The 24,975-nt window shown below is 40.1% G+C and overlaps 2 protein-coding genes across 2 annotated transcripts; both read left to right on the forward strand.

Annotated features, from left to right (window-relative positions):
• Nucleotides 1–14,488: 14,488 nt before the first annotated feature.
• On the forward strand, nt 14,489–20,556 carry LOC121986217. The gene is made up of 10 exons (XM_042540078.1): nt 14,489–14,688; nt 15,748–15,807; nt 15,894–15,933; nt 16,069–16,247; nt 17,297–17,335; nt 17,647–17,733; nt 19,088–19,148; nt 19,558–19,682; nt 19,913–20,004; nt 20,216–20,556. Exons 1-10 carry the CDS (start codon nt 14,641–14,643, stop codon nt 20,328–20,330), a joined length of 846 nt encoding a protein of 281 aa, XP_042396012.1. The 5' UTR covers nt 14,489–14,640; the 3' UTR covers nt 20,331–20,556.
• Nucleotides 20,557–21,783: 1,227 nt separating this feature from the next.
• LOC121986218 (ATP sulfurylase 1, chloroplastic-like) lies at nt 21,784–24,716 on the forward strand. Its single transcript, XM_042540079.1, has 5 exons — nt 21,784–22,398; nt 23,208–23,613; nt 23,714–23,974; nt 24,208–24,294; nt 24,374–24,716. The coding sequence occupies exons 1-5, from the start codon at nt 21,869–21,871 to the stop codon at nt 24,509–24,511; spliced, it is 1,422 nt and encodes a 473-aa protein (XP_042396013.1). The 5' UTR covers nt 21,784–21,868; the 3' UTR covers nt 24,512–24,716.
• Nucleotides 24,717–24,975: the final 259 nt, after the last annotated feature.

Below are 24,975 nucleotides of genomic sequence, written 5' to 3' on the forward strand. Positions count from 1 at the left end.
AGGAGAAAAAGAGAGGAAGAAAAGAATAGAGTTGTTAGCCATGAAGGCACCTCTACCCCCTCTTTTATATTCTTTGGTCTTGGCAAATAAGGAAATTTTAATAAAAACTTCCTTAATTCCATTGCCATAAAAAAGAAAAAATTATTTAATTAAAAATAATTTTATTTTCTTAATATCCATGGTCGGCCACCTACAATCCCCAAATCAAGGAAATCTTAATTTACACAAGAATTAAAACTTCCTAATTTGTTTCCGGAAATTTTATAAAAAAATTCTCTAATAATTTTTCCCTTCATGGTGGATTATAAAAAGAAAATTTTATAAATTAAAACTTTCTTTTAAACATGTGGATAAAAAGAAAGTTATCTCTAAAAATTAAAATCTCTTTCAATCTACAAATAGGGAAAGATATCAAATCTTTTCTTAATATTTTGTAGAAACTTATAAAAGAGAATATTTAATTTTTTACACTCTCTTTTAAATCATGAACATGGTTAAAAAGGAAAGTTTTCTTAAAATTTAAAATCCACCTTTTAATCTACAAATAAGGAAAGATTTCAAATCTTTTCTTAAACTTTTGTAGAAAGCTATAAAAGGAAAGATTTAAATTTTAAACTCTCTTTTAAAACCATGGAATCCACATAAGAAAAAAATTTATAAATAAAATCCTTTTTAATATGATGTGGTCGGCCACATCATGCTTGGACTCCAAGCATTGGTCGGCCACCAACTTGGCTCAACCTTTGGGTCTTGGCCGGCCCTAGCTTGGGTTCCAAGCTTGCTTGGTCGGCCACCAAAGAGTGGGTAAGAAGGTGGGTATGCGGTGGGTATAAATCTCTATATACAAGAGGTTACGATAGGGACCGAGAGGAGGAATTGGTTTTGGTCTCCCGATGAAATTAAGCATCCCGTGTTCGCCCCGAACATATAACTTAATTTCATCAATAATAATTCATTCCACTAAAGAACTATTATTGAACTACCACACCAATCCCAAATTACATTTTTTTTGGGCTCCTTCTTATTATGAGTGTGTTAGTCTCCCTGTGTTTAAGATGTCTAATGTCCACTAATTAAGTGAGTTACTGACAATTCATTTAATTAATATCTTAGTCCAAGAGTAGTACCACTCAACCTTATTGTCATGTCGGACTAAGTCCACAGGCAGGGTTTATCATGACAATCTTTATGAGCTCCTCTTGGGGACATTATCAACCTAGATCACTAGGACACAGTTTCCTTCTATAATCAACAACACACACTATAAGTGATATCATTTTCCAACTTATCGGGCTTATTGATTTATCGAGCTAAATCTCACTCATTGATAAGTTAAAGAAATAAATACTAAATATATGTATTTGTTATTATATTAGGATTAAGAGCACACACTTCCATAATAACTAAGGTCTAGTTCTTTTATCAAGTCAGTATAAAAAGAACTTACCTAAAATGGTCCTACTCAATACACTTAGAGTGTACCAGTGTAATTTATTAGTCAAGATAAACTAATACCTAATTACACTACGACCTTCCGATGGTTTGTTCCTTTCCATCTTGGTCGTGAGCTACTGTTTATAATTTATAAGGAACCGATAACATGATCTTCTGTGTGTGACACCACACACTATGCTATCTATAATATAAATTAATTGAACATATGCATTTGGTATATATAAATGTAGACATTTGACCAATGTGATTCTTATAAATGTTTATGCAAAAGCTAGGCTTTTAGTATACACTCCAACAAGTTCAACCTTAAATCCGTCTGGCACTTAGACCGAACAACAATATGCAACAAGACTTGCCCCTGAATTGTTATGCTAGGATTTGAAAGTCTCACCGGATCTCATCCTGGCTGGCTATATGTTAGGAGATATTGTCTTTCCTGTGTGCTAAGAGAATACTTCTGAAGGATGGCGAGCTAAGCTCCGTTATCTGGCCGACATTAGGATCGTTTGGTTTTATCTTATATATCTTAGCATCAAGTGAAACAATAAGTCCTCCCGGTCTGACTTGTCCTTGTTAGGATCTTAGATGGCTAGAGGGGGGGTGAATAGCCTCTTAAAAACTTAAACACAAATTTCTACAAAGAAACTTGTTAGCACAGCGGAATTAGGAAACTAAAACAAAGAAGAAACAAGCACACTAACACACGAATTTACGAGGTTCGGGGATAACTTGCCCCTACTCCTCGGCGTGTCCGTAAGGTGGACGACCCCTTGATCTTCGGTAGATCGCACCCCGGATAAATTCCGGCTAAAGATCCTCCTTCTCGGTGGAGTAACCTCTCCACAAAGTCTCAAGAAATATATATGTTAAAGCACAAGACTTACAGAGCTCGGTGGCAAAGAAGAATGAACTAAAGCTTACAACCACACGAGGATCAGTGGAAACAGAACTTCACAGACAGCAGTTTCTCACCCGAGAGCTCAAGAACTTAGCACACCACAACGATCAACAGAACGTTTTTCTTTTTCTTTCTTTTTTTTTGTTGTTCTTTCCTCTCGCTTTTTATTGCTTCTTAAGCCCCTGTTCTCCGCTGTCACGGATCGTGGTCAAACTGCACAGAATCATCGCTACAGCCAATCCCTCTTCCTCCTTACCTGGTTCTCTGAACTCACACCAATGAAATCACAGTCTTCACTGGTGTCTTCTAAGCTCGAACCAATCACCAGGAGTCAAGCGGATCGCAGCCAGATCACACCAGTAGCCGTTAATGCTTCAAATGCACCATGCGCCACGAATCACAGCAGAAAGGCCATTTGTCGTATTCCTCTTTTGGAATTAATTTGAAATTAAGCTCGGAATGATACCTGTGATCCTGCAAATTCAAAAGCTAACAGCACAGAGGGTTATATCACATGAATCAGGCAAATCAAATGCAGTGGAGGAATCGCAGAAACAACAACAAATCTGATTGTGTGTGGATCGGTCACCAGACCGATCCATGGACCGATCAGGACATATCCTGATCGGTCCACAGCTTGTCTGATCGGTCGTGGAGACCGATCAGACTGTCGGTGGATCGGTCTCCACGACCGATCCCCTCCTTCTCTTCGCAATATCCTCTCCTGATCGGTCCAAAGACCGATCAGATTACACTCAGTGTGCTACTGAGTGTTTCCTGATCGGTCACCAGACCGATCCATGGAAACTCAGTTTCACAGTTTCACTGGATCGGTCTGCCGACCGATCCACTGTCTTATGTATCACTGGATTGGTCTGCCGACCGATCCAATGTTCCATGGAATGTCCACTTAGGTCCCTCTCTGACCTAATTCGGTCCAGAGAACAAGTTCCCGAGCCCTCTCTGACCTAGTCCGGAGAACGAGCTGCCGAGCCCTCTCCGACTTCGTCTGGTCCAGAGAACGAGCTACCGAGCCCTCTCTGACCTAGTCCGGAGAACGAGCTACCGAGCCCTCTCCGACCTAGTCCGGAGCACGAGCTACCGAGCCCTCTCTGACCTAGTCCGGAGAACGAGCTACCGAGCCCTCTCCGACTTCGTCTGGTCCAGAGAACGAGCTACCGAGCCCTCTCTGACCTAGTCTGGAGAACGAGCTACCGAGCCCTCTCCGACTTCGTCCGGTCCAGAGAATGAGCTACCGAGCCCTCTCTGACCTAGTCCAGAGAACGAGCTACCGAGCCCTCTCCGACTCCGCGTGCCAAGTTTCCAACTTGGACTTTCCCTTCCACTTGATCAACCTTGATCATTAATCAAACCGAGTTTAATTAACATCTGATACAAACTTAAATCCGTGTCAACATCAAAACAACAGTCAGGTCAGACTGTATCAACAATCTCCCCCTTTTTGTTGTTTGACAACATGATTTAAGTTTAGATCAGAAATGTTCTTATTTTCATAATTTAGGGGAATCAAAATCCTCCCCCTAAGATGAATACACCACGATGTAAGGAAGTCAATAACGGGAATCAAGATCCTCCCCGTTATCTTCTCCCCTAAAATCAAATCTTCATACATCTCTAAACTTAGATATCCTCTCCCCCTTTGTCAAACACCGAAAAGGTGCAAATGAGGTGACAAAACCCAAAAGACTCCCCCTTAACCCATACTGTCGTTTTCTTAATGCACCTAGAATTCCCTCTAAGTGTATTATGAGACAGTAATAAAGAAATAATAGGCAGTCAAGACAAAGCATATGAACAGCATATCAATAGCCAATAGGAAATGACACATAAAGAAAAACAGGAAAATGAGCAGCATAAATGGATGAAATAAGCAAATATCCAGGTCATACAAAAATATCCAACAGAATAGCATCCAAAACACAGACAGTCAAACAGAATGTATCAATCAATGTCCTCAACATGAGGAACATCATCATCATCTGCGGGAGGCACGTAATCCTGAGGCGGCATGCTGGAGCTCGAAGGTGGATGGCCCAAGAAACGCTGCGGAGGTGGGTAGTTGGCCATCCAGCCCAGAAGCAGCTGTTGCGTCACCAACTGCTGACTGCGTAAGTCATCGTAGCGCTGGTCGATCCGAACACGCAGTCCATGAAGCTCAGCAACCAGCAGCTCATCGTGTCGATCAAAGCGACTCTCCAGCTCAGCGATCTGCCAGCGCAGATCAGGATCGGCCTCTCCAACGTCAGCAGCAGGAGGAGCAGGAACTGGAGCAACCTGTCGTGGAGGTCCCCGTGGTAACTCACCTAGTGCTCTCCCATCCTTCCACCGAGCATCCCCATTTTGTCCTATGATTCCAGACTTGGAAAATGCCCGCTTCCCAAGTCTGCAATCCTGTCTGACCATCTTGACTATTCTACCCTTAGAGACATCAATCTGAAGGGTCTCGAGCCAATCTGTAATTATATACCCATAAGGCATATAAACAGTGGAGCTGCTAGGCTGAGAATATGAGATGATCGAAGAATAGATGCTCGACATGATATCAAAATCGAGACGCCGACGCAAACCATAAAGCATCAGGCAATGGTATGGTTGGATCTCTGCTAGAGGTTTGGAAGTGATTGGAAGAAGACAGTTTGTGACTATTTTAAAAAGAATATAGTCAGGAGGAGATAGTCTCAGAGCCGCAAAAGTAGGAAACTCTACATCCAACTCATCCAGTCCATCCGGTCTAGGGTGTCCAAAGAAATACTCATAGATAGTGTCAGGTGATGCATCAAGTGGAGAAGGTAATGATTCTGGTAAATCAGGATAAATGGGAAAAGGATCTCCTGAACACATTCGGCAACCTAAATACCCAAAGAATTCTCTGATGGAGAAATCGATAGTTCTCTTAGCGACTCGGGTTTTATAAGTATCATCACTGTTCTGATGAAGATTGTTGTAGAATTCAGATACTAGGTCACAGTTGATGTCCCTTTCTAGGTAGACTACCGAGTCAAGTTTATAATAGGCCAGGGTTTCGGATACAGAGGGACAAAATTCATCCATGTACTTTCGATCCACAGATCGACATGGAAGCAGCTTGAATGTTCTCTGTTGAAATGCTTGCTCAAACTGGCGGTTCGGGAATCTTGAAGAAGAGGAAGGTTGAGGTCGGGAGGGTGCCTGGGACTTGGATTTCTCAGGTGACTTAGATTTAGAGGTCCCTTCACCCACTACTTTCTTTCTAAGGGTTAACAAAGTGGTAAAATGGGGCAATGAGTGAGCACCGGAGCCACCAACACAAAAAAAAAACATATATGGTGAGAAATGAAATCGAAATGCCAAGTTCTAGAGAGGTAGGGAGTTACCTTGGTGCCATTGAACTTTTGGCTAGAGTTTCCGAGGGCTAGAGCTTCGGCTAGAGGTCCGCGTGTAATGAGAAGAGAAGGAGTGAGGTGAGGGAAGGAGTCGGCTAGGGTTCCGCGTGAAAGAGGAAAAGAAGAGATCGGGAAGTTTTAATGGTTTACTGATGGTATACAGTTGATGAAATGATCGGACGGCTGTCCGATCAGGAGAAATCCTGACCGATCAGGGAACGTCCTGATCGGTCAGGGATTGTCCTGATCGGTCGTGGGGACCGATCAGGGAGCTTCCTGATCGGTCCCTAGACCGATCAGATGTGGATCAGTAGGGTCGATGCGTGCCAGTGTCTCCTGATCGATCCCTGGATCGATCAGTGAACCTTCTGTGGTCAGGGAATGTCCTGATCGGTCGTGGAGACCGATCAAGGTCAAATCTCCTGATCGGTCGTGGAGACCGATCAGGCATCATCCTGATCGGTCCCTGGACCGATCAGTGTCTGATAATCAGTGATTCTAATTTTCAGTAACTGAAATTTTGAGCCGTTATCTATCGAGAATTCTGAAAAGTTCAGAACTCAAGAATTCAGAATCTCCCAAATTCATAACCTAGAATCTAAGAATCAACACCCACAAATATATTCAAAAAATGAGCTCTTATGGTCTGAGCTTGTTTAGAGCTCGAAAGTTTCAGACTTTAAAACCAAAAACTCAGACATTTGGAATCTTAGGATTCCAATCTCAGAAAACCTTATAAAACTATTACCTATAGTGAACCAAGGTATTAATTAAGACTTAGGATTGCTATGATCAGTTTCAAGTTTGTCAAAATATATCCAAGTTGCTATTATTTCCTTTAACAACCTATCTTATTATCAATCAAAGTCATGAAATGAATCAAACAACAATATCAATCAACACATCAACCATCAACCATAATTAGATAATTTCTAGGCAAAAGTCCAACCAAGATTCCTTGGTTGAAATATATGAGTAAGATCTAGGAACCAAATACACATGAATTATGTAATGGTCTTCCCCATACTCAATTTATGTCTCTTCAACCTAATTATTCAAGGGATGCATGATACATTTTGAATAATTTGGTTGATCCTAGCATCTCACCTCATTTCTAGCAAACAAAAACATTTTGTTAAACCTTATAGTTTGTGTGAGATGTTCCCAAGTTGTCCAAATTAATTTCCCAATTTCTCTTGTCATTTTAATGGTCCTTATTGATCATGATGTGGTCAAAATGACTTATTGAGCCAAACACATTCCCAATTCCCTCTTTAAATGACTAAATTCATTTTCCGGAAGGGGTTTGGTGAAAATATCGGCTAGGTTTGACTTTGACTCAACATATGTGAGTGCAATGTCTCCCCTAGCTACGTGATCTCTAATGAAGTGATGACGCACTTTAATGTGTTTGGTCCTTGAATGATGGACTGGATTTTTTGTTAGGTTTATTGTGCTATTGTTGTCACACAACACTTGCACTCCCTTATACGAAAGTCCATAATCTTCTAGAGTGTGAATCATCCACAACAATTGTGATACACTCTCTCCCATGGCAATGTATTCAGCCTTGGTCGTGGAGAGAGCAACACAATGTTGCTTCCGACTTGACCAACTAACCAATGATGATCCTAAAAATTGGCAACCCCCACTAGTGCTTTTCTGATCCAATTTACACCCAGCATAATCGGAATCGGTATAGCCTCTCAAATCAAAAGACTCCGTACGAGGGTACCACAGACCTACTCGAATTGTGCCCTTAAGGTATCTCAATATTCTCTTAACTGCAATTAAATGAGATTCCTTGGCACAGACTTGATATCTAGCGCACATGCCCACAGCAAAAAGTATGTCCGGTCGACTAGCTGTGAGATATAGAAGACTACCAATCATGCTTCTATATTGCGTTAGATCAACTGGTTTTCCACTCTCATCATTGTCAAGGCGAGTGTTTGTCGCCATTGGAGTGGATACTTCCTTAGAGTCACTCATTTTGAATTTTTTGAGCATCTCTTGAGTGTATTTCGTCTGATGGACATAAATTCCATCTCGAGTTTGTTTGATTTCAAGTCCAAGGAAGAATGTCAATTCTCCTACTAGACTCATCTCAAACTCACTTTCCATGTGAGTGATAAATTCATTCAAATAGCCCTTATTATTTGAGCCACAAATTATGTCATCGACATACACTTGGGCTACAAAAATATTTTCACCATCTCTACGCAGAAATAGTGTTGGATCTATTTGACCTCTTACAAAACCCTTTTCTAGTAAATATGTTGACAACCTTTCGTACCAAGCTCGTGGCGCTTGTTTAAGCCCATAAAGTGCTTTCTTGAGCTTGTACACGTGGTTTGGAGCTTCGGTATTCACAAACCCCGGTGGTTGTTCAACATAGACTTCTTCTTTAATAAAACCATTTAAGAAGGCAGATTTAACGTCCATTTGATAGAGCTTGAAACCTCTATGTGCAACAAAAGCTAGCATTAAATGAATGGACTCTAATCGTGCCACGGGAGCATAAGTCTCATCATAATCGAGACCTTCGACTTGACTATAGCCCTTGGCTACAAGTCTCGCCTTGTTCCTTACGACTTCTCCCTTTTGGTTTAACTTATTTTTGAAGACCCATTTAGTTCCAATAATGGTGGTCTTCTTAGGTCTAGGAACTAAGTCCCACACTTGGCTCCTTTCAAATTGACCTAACTCATCTTGCATAGCTAAGATCCAATCAGGATCGTGCAATGCCTCATCAACTAATTTTGGTTCAATCTCTGAAATCAATGCGACTTCATTAGACTCATTTCTAAAGAATGACCTAGTCCTAACCCCTTGTTGGATGTCTCCCACAATTTGGTCTTGGGGATGACTAGTGGCTATCCTAGATTGTCTTGGTGTTGGTGGTGCCTCATGAATGGTCTCACTAGGCACAGGCAAGGACTCAATATCAGGCAAAGGATCAGATTGAGTTCTTTGTTGCCTTTGCTCATCGTCATCAGAGTCAACCTCGACTCTTTCTTCATTTTGATCATTCAAACTTAGATTTCTAAGTTCGAGTTAAATTTCTCCTACATCCCTTGATTGATCATTCGATTTAGGGATTTCTTCAAATGCTACATCTGAGGACTCTTCAATCAATTTAGTCCTATTGTTGTAGACTCGATAGGCTTTGCTGAAGAGAGAGTATCCAACCAGTATCCCTTCATCAGCCTTAGCCGTAAATTTTCCAAGATGGTCCTTGGTGTTCAAAATAAACACCTTACAACCAAACACCCTAAGATGTTTAATTGTAGGGGGTTTTCCAAACCAAAGTTCATGGGGAGTCTTTCCTAAAAACCTATGTATCAGGACTCGGTTTTGCACATAGCAAGTTGTATTCACAGCTTCAGCCCACAAGTAGCTCGGTAGTGAGTACTCATTGAGCATGCTTCGTGCAGCCTCTTGCAAAGCTCGGTTCTTTCTCTCCACAACCCCATTTTGTTGTGGGGTCCTTGGAGTAGAGAACTCATGCCTATATCCCTTTTCTTGACAGAATTCTAAAAACCTATGATTTTGAAATTCCCCACCATGATCACTTCTAATGGTTTTAATTGTTGTTGATTTTTCATTTTCAGTTCTTCTACAAAAGGAAATAAAAATATCTATGGTTTGATCCTTAGTTTTCAAAAAGAAGGTCCATGTATACCTAGTAAAGTCATCAATAATCACTAAACAGTATCTACTTCCATTTAATGAAATAACACTACTGCAATCAAACAAATCCATATGTAATAAGTCTAAGGCAGTAGTTGTACTTACAGCGCTTTTACCTTTATGAGGCGCTTTAGTTTGCTTACCCTTCTGACATGCATCACACAATTTGGTCTTTTGGTACTTGATGCTTGGTAAGCCTCGCACTAAACCTTTGTTGACCAGCTTCTGGATATTCTTCATGTTCACATGAGCCAACCTCCTATGCCAAAGCCACGATTCTTCTTCTTTTGACATGAAACACTTAGCAAGAGCATTAGTAGCACTTTTAAAAGAAACTTGATAAATGTTATCTACCCTTGTGCCTACTAGTACCGTGTCAAGTGTGTCAATGTTCTTGACTAGACATTGACTCGAATGAAACTCAATTGTGTAACCCGTATCACACAATTGACTGACACTTAGGAGATTAAAAGTCATCCCCTTGACTAGAAGGACATTCTTGATTTAGAGGCATTCGGATATATGAATGTCTCCAACTCCTATAACCTTAAGACTACCATTGTTACCAAATGACACATTACCTCTATTTTTGTTTTGAATAGTAGAAAATAGTGACTTGTCCCCGGTCATGTGCTTGGAGCATCCACTATCAACAAACCAAGTTGATAGACGCTCCCCCTTTACCAATGCCTACAAGACACGAAAGATAGATGTTTTAGGTACCCAAATCTTGGGACCTAATGCATCTACAATGAAAGACTTAGGCACCCATGCCTTTGTTACCTTCTTCCTAGTCTCATGAACCCTAGAAACATGCGATCTATGAAATTGGGTTCTTGACACTAAAGAAATAAAGCTACACTCCTTAGGTTGGTATCCTAATCCAGCCTTGTTGTAGACCGCCCTTTGGGCATTTAGAATCATGTCTAGGGTCTTAGAGCTAGTTGAGAATTTCTCAAGCATTTTCTTGAGTTTCTCAACCTCACCCTTCAAGGCCTTGTTCTCATCCTCAAGGAGCTCTAGATGTAGGTCATCAACCTCATCTTCCCTAAGAGCTCTCAAGTTCTCTACTTCTTCTTTTAATGATTTATTTTCTGTTTTTGATTTTTTAAGCAAGGTAGACAAATGTGTAATAGTCTTATAGCATTTTTCTAAGTGAGAAGAGGTTACCTCTTCATCATCCGAAGATGATGAAGCCCCGGCTGAAGTGCTTGAGTCATCACTCTCGGACTCGGACTCCTCCCTTGCCATGAGTGCCAATTGCCGAGTACTCTTCTCCTTCTCTTCCTCCTCCGATGAGCTTGAGGAAGATTCATCCCATGTGGCTTTGAGGGCTTTCTTTTTCTTGGCCCTTTCCTCCTTCTTCTTTAGCTTTGGACACTCGCTCCGATAGTGTCCTTTCTTGCTACACTCATAGCAAGTAACGTTAGACTTATCAATATTTTGATCTACAGTTTTACCTTTGTATCTCCTGCTTCTTCTCATGATCCTCCTCACAAAATTTGTCATCTCGCTTGATGATGATCCACCTTCATCATCGGACTCGGAGGAGGATGAAGATAAAGGAATCTCTTTCTCCTTCTTCTTTTCTTTCTTTCTTCTCCCATCCTTGCTCTTTTCTCCTGCAACCAAAGCTATACCTTTCTCCTTTTGACCTTTGTAAGCAAGTTCATGAAGTTCCATTTCACAAAAGAATTCATCTAACTTTACAATTGAAAGATCCTTAGAGACCTTGTAGGCATCTACCATAGATGACCACAAGGCACTCCTCGGAAAGGCTTTTAGAGCGTACCTTACAAGATCGCGATTCTCCACGCGTTCATCCACGGAATGGAGACCATTGATGATCTCTTTGAACCTCCCATGTAGTTCACTTACCGTTTCGTTTTCCTTCATGGTGAGATTTTGTAGTTGATTCAAGAATAGGTCCCTCTTGGCTATCCGAGAATCTCGAGTTCCTTCTTGGAGCTCGATAAGCTTGTTCCATAAATCTTTTGCACTCGAGAATGGACCTACCTTGACGAGTTGGTCCTTGGCAATCCCACATTGTAAGGTGACTACTGCCTTGGCATCGGCTTGCCCTTTACGAGTTTGTTCAGTAGACCACCTTGATGAATCGAGTTCCTTACCTTCTTCGTCCTTCGGTGGTGTGAATCCTTCCTTGACCGAGAACCACATGGAGATATCAGTCTTGAGGTAATACTCCATGCGGCTCTTCCAATATTAGAAATCTGCTCCATCGAAGAAGGGTGGTCTGTTGGTGCTGAATCCTTCTTTCATGGCCATCTTCTTGCTCCTTAGGATGTTAGTCCAGATGAAGAGCACCAGGCTCTGATACCACTTGTTAGGATCTTAGATGGCTAGAGGGGGGTGAATAGCCTCTTAAAAACTTAAACACAAATTTCTACAAAGAAACTTGTTAGCACAGCGGAATTAGGAAACTAAAACAAAGAAGAAACAAGCACACTAACACACGAATTTACGAGGTTCGGGGATAACTTGCCCCTACTCCTCGGCGTGTCCGTAAGGTGGATGACCCCTTGATCTTCGGTAGATCGCACCCCGGATAAATTCCGGCTAAAGATCCTCCTTCTCGGTGGAGTAACCTCTCCACAAAGTCTCAAGAAATATATATGTTAAAGCACAAGACTTACAGAGCTCGGTGGCAAAGAAGAATGAACTAAAGCTTACAACCATGCGAGGATCAGTGGAAACAGAACTTCACAGACAGCAGTTTCTCACCCGAGAGCTCAAGAACTTAGCACACCACAACGATCAACAGAACGTTTTTCTTTTTCTTGCTTTTTTTTTGTTGTTCTTTCCTCTCGCTTTTTACTGCTTCTTAAGCCCCTGTTCTCCGCTGTCACGGATCGCGGTCAAACTGCACAGAATCATCGCTGCAGCCAATCCCTCTTCCTCCTTACCTGGTTCTCTGAACTCACACCAATGAAATCACAGTCTTCACTGGTGTCTTCTGAGCTCGAACCAATCACCAGGAGTCAAGCGGATCGCAGCCAGATCACACCAGTAGCCGTTAATGCTTCAAATGCACCATGCGTCGCGAATCACAGCAGAAAGGCCATTTGTCGTATTCCTCTTTTGGACTTAATTTGAAATTAAGCTCGGAATGATACCTGTGATCCTACAAACTCAAAAGCTAACAGCACAGAGGGTTATATCACATGAATCAGGCAAATCAAATGCAGTGGAGGAATCGCAGAAACAACAACAAATCTGATTGTGTGTGGATCGGTCACCAGACCGATCCATGGACCGATCAGGACATATCCTGATCGGTCCACAGCTTGTCTGATCGGTCGTGGAGACCGATCAGACTGCCGGTGGATCGGTCTCCACGACCGATCCCCTCCTTCTTCTCTTCGCAATATCCTCTCCTGATCGGTCCAAAGACCGATCAGATTACACTCAGTGTGCTACTGAGTGTTTCCTGATCGGTCCGCAGACCGATCAGATTACACTCAGTGTGCTACTGAGTGTTTCCTGATCGGTCTACAGACCGATCAGATTACACTCAGTGTGCTACTGAGTGTTTCCTGATCGGTCACCAGACCGATCCATGGAAACTCAGTTTCACTGGATCGGTCTGCCGACCGATCCACTGTCTTATGTATCACTGGATCGGTCTGCCGACCGATCCAATGTTCCATGGAATGTCCACTTAGGTCCCTCTCTGACCTAATTCGGTCCAGAGAACGAGCTCCCGAGCCCTCTCTGACCTATTCAGGAGAACGAGCTGCCGAGCCCTCTCCGACTTCGTCTGGTCCAGAGAATGAGCTACCGAGCCCTCTCTGACCTAGTCCGGAGAACGAGCTACCGAGCCCTCTCCGACTTCGTCTGGTCCAGAGAACGAGCTACCGAGCCCTCTCTGACCTAGTCCAGAGAACGAGCTACCGAGCCCTCTCTGACCTAGTCCGGAGAACGAGCTACCGAGCCCTCTCCGACTTCGTCCGGTCCAGAGAACGAGCTACCGAGCCCTCTCTGACCTAGTCCGGAGAACGAGCTACCGAGCCCTCTCCGACTCCGCGTGCCAAGTTTCCAACTTGGACTTTCCCTTCCACTTGATCAACCTTGATCATTAATCAAACCGAGTTTAATTAACATCTGATACAAACTTAAATCCGTGTCAACATCAAAACAACAGCCAGGTCAGACTGTATCAACAGTCCTTAGGGTTGTCCGATCATATATAGAAAGATTTGTACCTAAAGAATGGAGAACTAAGTCCCTTAAGTCCGACCGACTACTGGGTTGGCTGACTTTATCTTGAGAGCTATAGCGTTGAGTAAGGAGTTGAGTCTGGGTAAGAATAATCCATTCAGATGTATCTATTTTGACTCTGACTGTCATCTCATCCTGACTTTGACCACCACATCACATTGACTTTGACTGATATATCATCTCTATGTCCACTTATAACACACCATATCATTCATGAAACCATATAATTTATACTATGAATTGAAAAAAAAAAAAAAACTCGATCTAACTCTGACAGATATTTTAATAAATTTTCATATTGTTCATGTGAAGAACATTAAAAAAAAAAAAAAACTCATTTAAAATTCTAATGGGGATGGCCCTACGGATCACTAGATCACTTGTATGCATGTGGTTTGTCTAAGTTGCCTTCACCTTTTTTTGTTAGAGTATAAATACTCACAGTTTGGGGCCTTCTGTTCGGCCCATGGACTGAGCCGTTATTAAACCGTTTGGTTATTATTTATCGCCTATCCTGTTACGTGAAGTATAACGTCCGTTATTTATTGTATGCATGGTGCACCGCCACAACGATCCTTTATACGTCGATGGAGGCATCTCTGCCAATGAACTCGCGCCACGCGTACGAAGGTACACGTGGACCCTTGACTTGTCGACTGCCGTGCCCGTAGCATTACTCAACCTTTAAATTTATCGAAATTACGATCGTACCGGTCTTCTTAAGTGAATGGTAGCCGTTGATCGAATGATGTGAGTCGCAGATTACACGTCTGTGTTAGTCGCATAAGGACGAACACGAAAGGGAAGACGATAAATGGTTCGGTTTTGCCTGTCCGCCTGCTTCTTTGACGGCGGATCGGGTGGACTTCTCCGGCTGGCGAGGCCTCTAATGGAGTGATCGAGACTTCGGACGTGATTCCCGGTGGTATACCGAAGGTTCCGCGCCTAGCTGCATCGAGATCGGCGACAGCCATGGCGGCTCCCTTCTTCGCCACCCCTTTCCAGCCCTATGTCTACCAGGTGCGCCTCTCGCGCTCCATCTCATACCTTACCGGGTTCCGTTTACGGATAGAGTTTCGTTCCAGTTCTGGTTTGGGATCTGATACCGATCCCAAATCGCTTGCTGGAATTTTATGGATCTTGACCATATTTGGCTCGTTTTGTGTGTGCCGGGATGGAAAGTTAGTCTCTTATATGCGAAGTCAACACATTGGGCTCGACAGCTATCGATTTATCTACAAGGATTCATAGTTATATCATGCATTCTGTTAAAATTCGTGCTTTTACTGTCAATCCTAATTCATGCTTGTTTCAGTTGGATATGAGTTGAACTGTCATAACACAAAATTCTTCAATGTTAGAGTCAATGCGATACTAAGCTTTCAATTTTTGAGATTTTTTTGGGAAGAGATACTCTGTGTAGCTGTTAAACCAATGTGGTTGCATTATATTTTTGTGCAGACAAAATCGTCATGTATGTAATTCTTGTAGATGGATCTTACCTGTTGATTCTTGTTTTACACGTCCATTGAGAATCTTGGTTCTGTACTGCCTATACAAGTAGAAGTAATATGGCTTGTGGTGTTTCCAGTGCAGTCGATTCACTGTAACAACTTGAGCATTATTATGCACTTGTGTCTACTTTTTTTTTTCATCCTTGAAACTGTCAATTTTTATACTAGTAATTTGTGGAGATTAAAAAAATATTCGATCAAACAAAGGCGGAGCCTTTAAATGTGAAAATCATATGCTGAATAAAAGTTGTCCTACAAATTCTTGCAACAAAATTCTAGTTTACTTGTAGTTTGAAAATTGTGATGGTTATACAATCTCATTGCACTCAATTTTATGCTGAATGGGATTGAAAAGTATATCAAGCACATGTCATTTATCATGCAATCTTTGATTTTCATACATCTATCCTGGGTAATTATTAATTTGTGACTTGATATATGTTGCATGCCACATATTTTTGGTGACTTTAGCTGTTTTTGCTTAATTCATAGCAAATGGGCATGGAATGCAAAAATTGATAGTTGCTCATTAGCAAAATGTACTTAATGTTACTTGGTATTGCAGGGTCGGGAATCAGCAGTCACAGCTTTTCAGATATTAGGTGGAGAATCTCAGATTGTTCAGGTATTCCAAGCTTGATGTTCTAGTTCTTGTTTTTCTCCATAATAGCTTTTGTAAATCTTAATTCTTTTACTGTATTCAATATACAGGTAATGTTGAAGTCACAAGAAAAGCTTATTGCAAAGCCTGGTAAGCACACGTGTTATTATTTATATTTTATTCTTTTTATGAAAATATTGGGGTTGCCTGCCAACTCGTTAAATGTTCTGAAGATTTCACTTTTTTCTGCTTTCTTTTTTTTTGACATTTTGGAATGTTATTCAGGTACAATGTGCTACATGTCTGGGTCAATTCAATTCGAGAACAATTACATCCCTGAGAATGAAGCTGGGTTATGGCATTGGATTTTTGGCAAAAGTGTGACAAACGTAGTTCTTTCAAATCTTAGTGCTGAGGATGGATTTGTTGGAATAGCAGCACCATCTCCTGCAAGAATACTTCCAGTTAGTGCCTAAAATCTAATTTCATGCAGGCCATTTTTTTTGGAAGGGAAATTAGTAAACTAGCTCCTTCACTCTACAACTTTAATTGAAAGGGATAATATCTTCTTTACTTTGAACATGTTGTTCCTTCTGATTTGATATCTGTTGTTTGGATTGCTAATGCACACCTTGCATCTTTGCTAAACTTTTATGTATCTTGTAAGCCTGGTTCAATATGATTTTATTACTGTGCTTATAAATTTTTAAAAATGTGTGATAATAAGAATCTGCTCCTTTTTGTGCTTGCTAATTTGCTTCCTCTTTGATCAGTCATACTGATGTCCACAGTTCAAATGGAACTAAACTGAATGGAATCAGATCAAGTTAAATTTTTCTATATTGATTTATTAGAAACTGAACCAAACAAATAAGCATATAAAACAAATTGAAATGTTATTGGTTTGTTTTGGGTTGAACAGAAATTCCACCTGAACATTATAATTTTTAGTTTATTATTAAATTATAACTTTAGAGATAAATAGTCATTACCACAATCAAACCAACTGAACCTAGCCTATTTAGTCAAGAAAACAAACCAAATCAAAATTTTGATTCTGTTCAATTTGTTTTGGATTTTATATTTGAACCAAATAATAAGCACCCTTGTTCAAAGCTTATTAAGTTATGAGTATAATGCTTGTCCTCCTCTTATAATGAGTTTAGCTCTGCAGAACTTCAGCAGATGTTAGGTAAAGGATTTAACTTGGAAAAATCAAACTACCTTAGATTGTTGCATTTTATATTCTAAAAAAAGTTATCAATAGTATTCTCAGGTAAACTTATCCTAATAGCTGCCAATCATCTGTCTTATTAGTCCAAATAGGGTTCAGGCGATTACTTATACATGTAAACAGGCAAGTCTTCCGCTCCTATTTTTCGTCTTCTTCAGGCCTACATCTTTGGGTTTTTTTTTGTCTGTATTGCTAATTAGGATGTTGATTTTTCAGTATCCTGAACTAGTCTTGCTTATACGAGTTTTATTTTCTAACTCTTTCAACTTTTCTTCACAGATTGACTTGTCAAATTTTGGTGGTGAACTACTATGTCAGGTAGAGCCAGTACCTGATCTTGGTTCTCTCAATTTTTGAAATCACTGATAATGTAGACACTCTTGTACCAATTATGAACTAATTTAGTTGTTATAGATAACCTGCTCATTTCCTTTTAATATTCAGGTGCTAGTTTCAGAATTATCTTAGTCAACCAAAGATATTATATTGATTAAATTTGACTTTTTCACTAAACGCAACATTGAGCTTAAGTCATTATTACTTAACATGTAAAACATTTCAAGCTTATTTTAGTTTGCATGTGTCTATGAACTACAATATGACAAATTAAATGTTGTATCATTTTGTAGCCAGACGCCTTCCTTTGCTCTGTCAATGATGTTAGAATTTTGAGTAATGCTGATCAAAGACCTCGCAACATTGAGGTTGGTGCAGAGGTAAGTTGACGTAGCTAGGGTTTTTAATGTCATTGTGGCTCTTTTCCCTAAAAAAACAATTCACTTATTTAATTCTGTTATTACCTTTTAAAAATGTTTGTCAAAACTTAGAGATAAGTAGGGTTCTTTTAATGACTTTGTCGTATTATGAGTCTTTTATAAAGGGGCTAGGATCCCTTGTACATCTTGAGTTAATTTATTATTTGCTTCCCCATTTGTCAAGAGTTGAGTTGTTTTGGTGGCACAATTTGTTCGTATTGCATCAAGTTGTATGAGAGCCAAACTTTTAATTCGGTCTCTGGTACAAATATATGAACACATTCCCTCAACTCTCTTCCTCGCATGAGAAGCTGAGTCATCTTCTCCCTTTCAAGCCCATTCGAACTCCAATCTCTCTTCTTTGCACGCTCAGGATATGCTGATCCTCAATCTCACAAGCTAGTTTCCACCGATCAAAGCCCTCTCCTCCTTGACACCACGCTGCAAGATCCCCTCTCTCCTCAACTCTGACAAAGATCATTGCAAGTTCCCTCTGTGTCGCTATCATTGCCATCTTGCTCAAAGCCACTTCACTAATGCAATGTTCACGAGCCATCTGCCATGCAATAGGCACTGCCTCCAGCTGCAGAATGAACCACCACCTCCGGAGATCCTTCTGCTGTAAGACTTCATTAACAACATAGAACACCTCCACCGAGTGGTGTGATTCCCAGTGTTGTTTGTTGGCCTGCCACCACTTCTCGTCCCCGCGAGTGACCCCAAATTATTAAGAGGGTCTTTGTGTTATCTCCTTATGGAAGCACTAAAAGATACATAGTCCATTGGAAAAGACTCCTGAAAATAAAAATCACATGAATCACAAAAGAGGAACTACTACATATGACACCCAACTTATTTAGTGAAGTTAAACAAGAGGAGGCGCTAGAAGCATCTTCCAAAGGTACCCCTTGATTGTCTGCATTGCATTGCAGTTATGTAAGGCTTTGCTAGACTTGACATAAGACTCTACAGTCCTTGGTTGAATTTTTGGTGGGGGAGAATGGCATAATTGTACAAAATTTGTTGAAACTTAGAGATAAGTTAGAGCTTTTTGGCACTCGGTTGTATTATGAGTCTACAAAAAGGGGTTGAGATCCCCTATCCATCTCATCTTGAGTTTATAATATTCTTTGTTTCCCCGTTTGTTGAGAGTTGAGTTGTTTTGGTGGCACAATTAGTTTGTGCTGCATCATAAACTCTCTCTTCATAGCACTCTCTCTAACACACAACTCACAATGCCTTTAATTGTATTTTGGTAATGGTTTTATGTGTTAACTTTATCTCGCTGTGTAATTGTAACTTTTTTCTGTTATAGGTGATTCTCAAACAGAAGCTAGTAGGGCAGGGCCTAGCATTTCTTGTGGGGTGTGGATCTGGTATTTGTCTTTCGAATGACTTCTCATCTATATTAGTTACAAAAAGGGCACAAAATGGTTAAGCCAATATTCTAATATTAAACTGTTATATATTCTCTAAAAAATTCAGTTCCAAGTTATATACTGCAGCCGGATGAGCATTTTTTGTACAATGCCTGGAATATTCAGAATACTTACTTTCTATTATAAACTTTGTTTCTTATGCTGACTATCAAACATAGTAGCCGAGAAATTTAGCATGATCCATCATAAAGGTCCTCCATTTATCTTTGTGGTGCTGCCATACATGCTCCATTTTGCTGTTTCTTCTGCTTGCAAACAGTGTGTTCCAAATATAATGAAAATATGTTTCAAGCATGAACTCTTCCTTCCATTTGAATCCTTATCAATTCTGTTTTTGCTTTGCTAGTTGTGCAGAAAATTCTTGCTCCAGGAGAAGCATTCGTAGTCGATGCTGGCAGCATCGTCGCAATGTCAAGCACTATCACTTCTCAGCTAAAGCCCTCCATTGCAATGCGGAGGATTGTGTTTGGGGTAGGCACTTCCTTGCTTCTCCTATTATGATGCATTGTGGCCAATGGTTTTCAATATTGCTAATCAATTGTGATGTCTAATCTACATATCCAATTTGTTCATGGGAAACAGAATAGATACATGCGGAAGAGAGTGCATGATGTCTTTGTGATCATCACCATTTTGGAGATACTTTCAGTGAGGTTTTTGTGAGTCTCTGTGGCTTCTAATTCAGCATTGTATCTTTGCAGGGTGATAACCAGTTGATGGCCACTCTAACTGGTCCCGGAGTCGTTTTTATTCAGAGTTTACCTTTCCCTCGCCTTTCTCAGCGGATTGCAAGGTCGCCTCTCTACACATTTTTATCACTATCTTTGAATCTCTCTAATCATTTCATTCTATTCCAACAAAATTAAGCTAAAAGCAAACTAATTTTAAAATGACTAAAATCGAATTACTAAATTTAGGACGGACACCCCACTGTGTTAGGACTTGAGATGATGATGACCCATAATATCATATCGACTGATTCTCATGTTTTTGTGATTTCACAGAGCAGTTGCATCTCCAAGCTTGAGAGATAACCCAAAGTTCTTCATGCAGATCGCGCTTCTCTTCTTCTTAGCCTATGTGATGATTGTATCGTCATTAATTTTGACAGATGTTTAGCTTTGACATCTGATCTCTGCAAATTCCTGACGGCTATAGGATTTTTCCCATCTCATTTTGTTAGATGTAGATGTTCTTAAGATGACAAGAGTTTGATTCAGTTGTCTAGTTTTTTTTTCCCCGAATCTTTTTGATGTGAGAAATAGGTGCGTCATTACTGTCTAATTGATTACTGCAAGATTATGTATGGGTGCAGAATGGCAATAAAAAATTGTGCTTATTTAAATCCATTTCTGTTCAGCAGTCATTTCATGACAAATTACATTTGCTGTTTTAAATTTAGTCTGTCTGATGAACAATTAGTACTCATCCTGTTAGAATAAAGTGTTTTAATTTGTTCATGTGATCCGTGGTTAATCAGTTTCTATATGATAATCTTCAAAATATTAAAATTGTCAAGGTTAGCAATGCATGTTTTAATTAAAATTAGGGTAAAAAATCAAAAGTGCCTCTAAATTATATAATTTTTTCTATAAAAAATGCCCATTAAATAATTTATTTCTTGAATATCTTTTATTTAATGCTGTTATAATAACTACGGGTAGCTTGTAGCTGTTATAACATTATTCTTTATTTTTAATACTATTATAGTTGGTAACTGTTAAAATTATTCTTTATTTATTATAAAGGGTAGAAGCTATTAAGTAAAAAATATTTTGATATAATAATCGTCAGAATTTAAGATTTATGATTCAATATTTCAAAGTTGAGAGTTTAGCTATAATTATACATGTGAAAGGTAATTGTAACAATTTTAAAAATTAACTATTTTTTAAATCAAAATTACTATAATTATATCCAAATATTCTTTTTATCATTTTTAAAAATTCATTTAAACTTGATTAAAATTATTTTAAATTAATCAAAATTACTTTAAAACCGCTATAATTAAATTTAAAATCTTAAATCCTAAATTATATAAACTTTAAATACTATTATATTAAAATACTCTTTATCAATATAGTCCAAACTATTTAAATTTCATTAAAATTATTTTAAATAAAAAAAAGAGTGTAATTATGATGATTAAAAAAATAAATACTTCTTTATTTTTTGCCTAAATAAAATAAAATATTTTATTTTTTTTTAATAAGTTTTTGACTATCTAGATTCCCTCAAAATACATCCAAACAAATCTCAACTATTTCAATAAAATGAAACAATAATTAATCTCTTAAATGAATGATCTAGCCATCAAACTTATTTGATTCCGACAAAATCCAACACTCAGAGGGACCATCGAAGAAGGATCAAATAATACTAAATAAATAAATAAAAATAATCCAAAACACTGAAAGGTTCCAAATCAAAACTAGATCACATCAAATCCACTTCAGCCGTGCCCACATTCAACCGATGAATCTGGTCCCGATCCTTTCCAGATTCATTGCGCCGACTCATCCACAAAGCTGTTCCACTATCTCCTGATACTATAAACATGGCACGAGATTCAAACGCAGCATTTCACCCCCAATTCTAAATTGAAGAACAAAAAGGGCATAAAGATTCGATTTTTATCACCGCCTCCTCTTCCTCCAATGGCTTCCATGGCCGCCGCCTTCGTCGGTGGATCCCCGAATCCGGTCCGCAATCCCATCAAGCCGGCGCTTCTCTCGGCCTGTCTCCGCCTCAGCCTCCCGCCGGCCGCCGCTGGCCGCCGCAGCCCCACCCCCATCCGCGCCTCCTTCGCCCCCGCCACCGCATCGTGTAGCCTCATCGAGCCGGACGGCGGGAGGCTGGTCAACCTGGTCGCGCCGGAGGGCCCGTCGCGGCACGCCCTCCGCCGGGAGGCGGCGCGGTTGCCGCAGATCGAGCTGTCGCGGATCGATCTGGAGTGGGTGCACGTGCTCAGCGAAGGGTGGGCGAGCCCGCTGACCGGCTTCATGAGGGAAGCCGAGTTCCTCCAAACGCTTCATTTCAACTGTCTCCGCCTCGGAGACGGCTCCGTCGTCAACATGTCGGTCCCGATCGTGTTGGCCATCGACGACGCCCAGAAAAGGGCCATCGGCGACCGGCGCAGGGTGGCGCTTGTCGACTCCCGGGAAAGGCCTGTCGCCATCCTGAGCAAGTGAGTTAAACTCATCAGCATTTCTCATTTTTGCTTAGTTCAGAACACTAAAAACCGCATTTTTTCTTCTTCTTGATATCTGACAATGAGATCGGTGAATTTCTACTGTTCTATTAATTACTCTGTTCTTAGGATTGGATACAATTATACATGTCTAATATTCTTAATCGATTCAATCGACAAGCTACCTCTAGTTTGTATGATCATGTGACTCCTCTTTTTCATTTCTGCAAAGTCCAGATTCATCTTCATTGATCATTTTCTCTGTAGTAGGTCAACTCTACATGATCAATAAGTTGACTATAATGGAGGCCTGTATTACAGAAACCTTTTTTTTTCATTTGGATTTTGAAGCTTGAAAATTAGTTGAAATTACTTAGGGTTTAGAGAAGATTGCATGATGTATTATAGATTCCGATTAGTGCTTACTTGTCTAAAAGGCAGTCTTGTGTTTGAAGATCACTTAAAACTTTGAGTGTAATTCAAAAGTTATCTATGAATGTTCAATGCAATGTAGTTGTTGTAGAACCTGCTACCATTTTCAGTCTTCGAACTTTGTTTCTAGGCTTTTTATGCATAACACTTCACAATTCTCTTGCTGTCTATTTTTGACTATGTTTGATATTGCTGGATGTATGTTTCCCAGTTCATCTCAACTTCGACAACACTTTACATGCTTTGTGATATCCACATATGAAATTGTACTTGGTTCCTGTGATACTCACTACATTCTGGACAATAACCATTGTAAAGTTTACGCGACTTTGTAATTTGGAGACGGAGACCTTATACGTTGTCTTTTCATTTAGTATTGAAATCTACAAGCATAACAAAGAAGAGCGGATAGCACGAACATGGGGCACCACTACTCCTGGACTGCCATACGCCCAGGAAGCTATAGAAAAAGCTGGAAATTGGCTAATTGGTGGAGACTTGGAAGTTATAGAACATATCAAGTATAAGGATGGTCTTGACCAATATCGATTATCACCTTCTGAACTCCGTGAAGAATTTGCTAGACGCAATGCAGATGCTGTATTTGCTTTCCAACTGCGCAACCCAGTGCACAATGGCCATGCCTTGCTCATGACCGACACCCGCAGACGTCTTCTTGAAATGGGCTACAAAAACCCTGTCCTCTTGCTTCATCCGTTGGGAGGCTACACAAAAGCAGACGATGTGCCACTTCATTGGAGAATGAAGCAACACGAGAAGGTCATTCCTAATACATTCCCTAGTAAATTTGATACTGTTTTCGACATGTGATTGTTGATTATATCTTTGCTTATATTTTGTTATGTTTGTTCGGTCATAGGTTCTTGAGGATGGTGTTCTTAACCCGGAAACCACAGTGGTTGCTATATTCCCTTCTCCAATGCATTATGCTGGCCCAACAGAAGTCCAGTGGCATGCAAAATCTCGCATAAATGCCGGTGCGAATTTCTACATTGTCGGCAGAGATCCGGCAGGTATGAGCCACCCTGTTGAGAAAAGGGACCTCTATGATGCTGACCATGGGAAGAAGGTTCTCAGTATGGCACCAGGTCTTGAAAAGCTTAACATTCTTCCTTTCAAGGTATTTAATGATTCCATTGAGTAACTTCATCTCCTTTACATCTTACTAGCAGTTTCATGTTTGTCAATATTTGTGTGAACATCTATAGGATAACTTCCATCTTGAGAGTTAGGTGTTGGTTTTGTACAATATCCTTGATCTTTCTCGATCTTTAATCTAATACATAAATCACAGAGTGAACAGAATTTTAAATTGGGCTTGTTCTAAACCTTTTGTTCTTGATATTCATTTAGGTCGCAGCATATGACAAAACACAGAAGAAAATGGCATTCTTTGATCCATCAAGGACTGAGGATTTCCTCTTCATTTCTGGTACAAAGGTGAAACCCTCTTGGCTCTATAACATTTGCTAATCGATGCTCTAGAAAAGTTAGTAACATCTCGAGTTCATCCATGTAGATGAGGGCTCTTGCCCGAAACAGAGAGAATCCGCCCGATGGCTTCATGTGCCCCAGTGGCTGGAAAGTTTTGGTCGAGTACTATGATAGTGTGGCTCCACCTGAAGCCAACAAATTGCGCGAACCTGTTCCAGTCTGAACTGTTCCTTGCGCAATGAAAGATTGAATGGACATAGTGTGGTTCCACCTGAAAGATTGATTGCTTATGTGCAAGACAATGAAGCAACCCTCAAATCCAGTGTGCTGTTGTAAATATAATTTATGAACTTGTAAAATTGTGTGCCAGGGTTTAGTTGGATGACAATAAAACTATGTGCAGACAACATCTGTTGTCAGATTTATCATGATGTTATCTCATTGATCTTTATGCAAAAGAAAGAGGCATCCTAACAAGCCAAGAGGTTAAAATTTTATTCAATAAAGAGGTCTAGCATGTGATCAGTTAGGTTTTGATAACAATGGCTATATCTCAAGATGCACAGAGTAACAGAGAGGAATCATAAAAAAAAAAACCGAGCTATTTTCAAGCAAAAAATTTCTAAACAAGAGGAAATTAATTGCTTTTCTGTAGCTAAACAAGGAGCTTGCCTGGGAGAAGATGCC

This window comes from Zingiber officinale, chromosome 5B (genome assembly GCF_018446385.1).
Source record: "Zingiber officinale cultivar Zhangliang chromosome 5B, Zo_v1.1, whole genome shotgun sequence".
Classification (NCBI taxonomy): domain Eukaryota; kingdom Viridiplantae; phylum Streptophyta; class Magnoliopsida; order Zingiberales; family Zingiberaceae; genus Zingiber; species Zingiber officinale.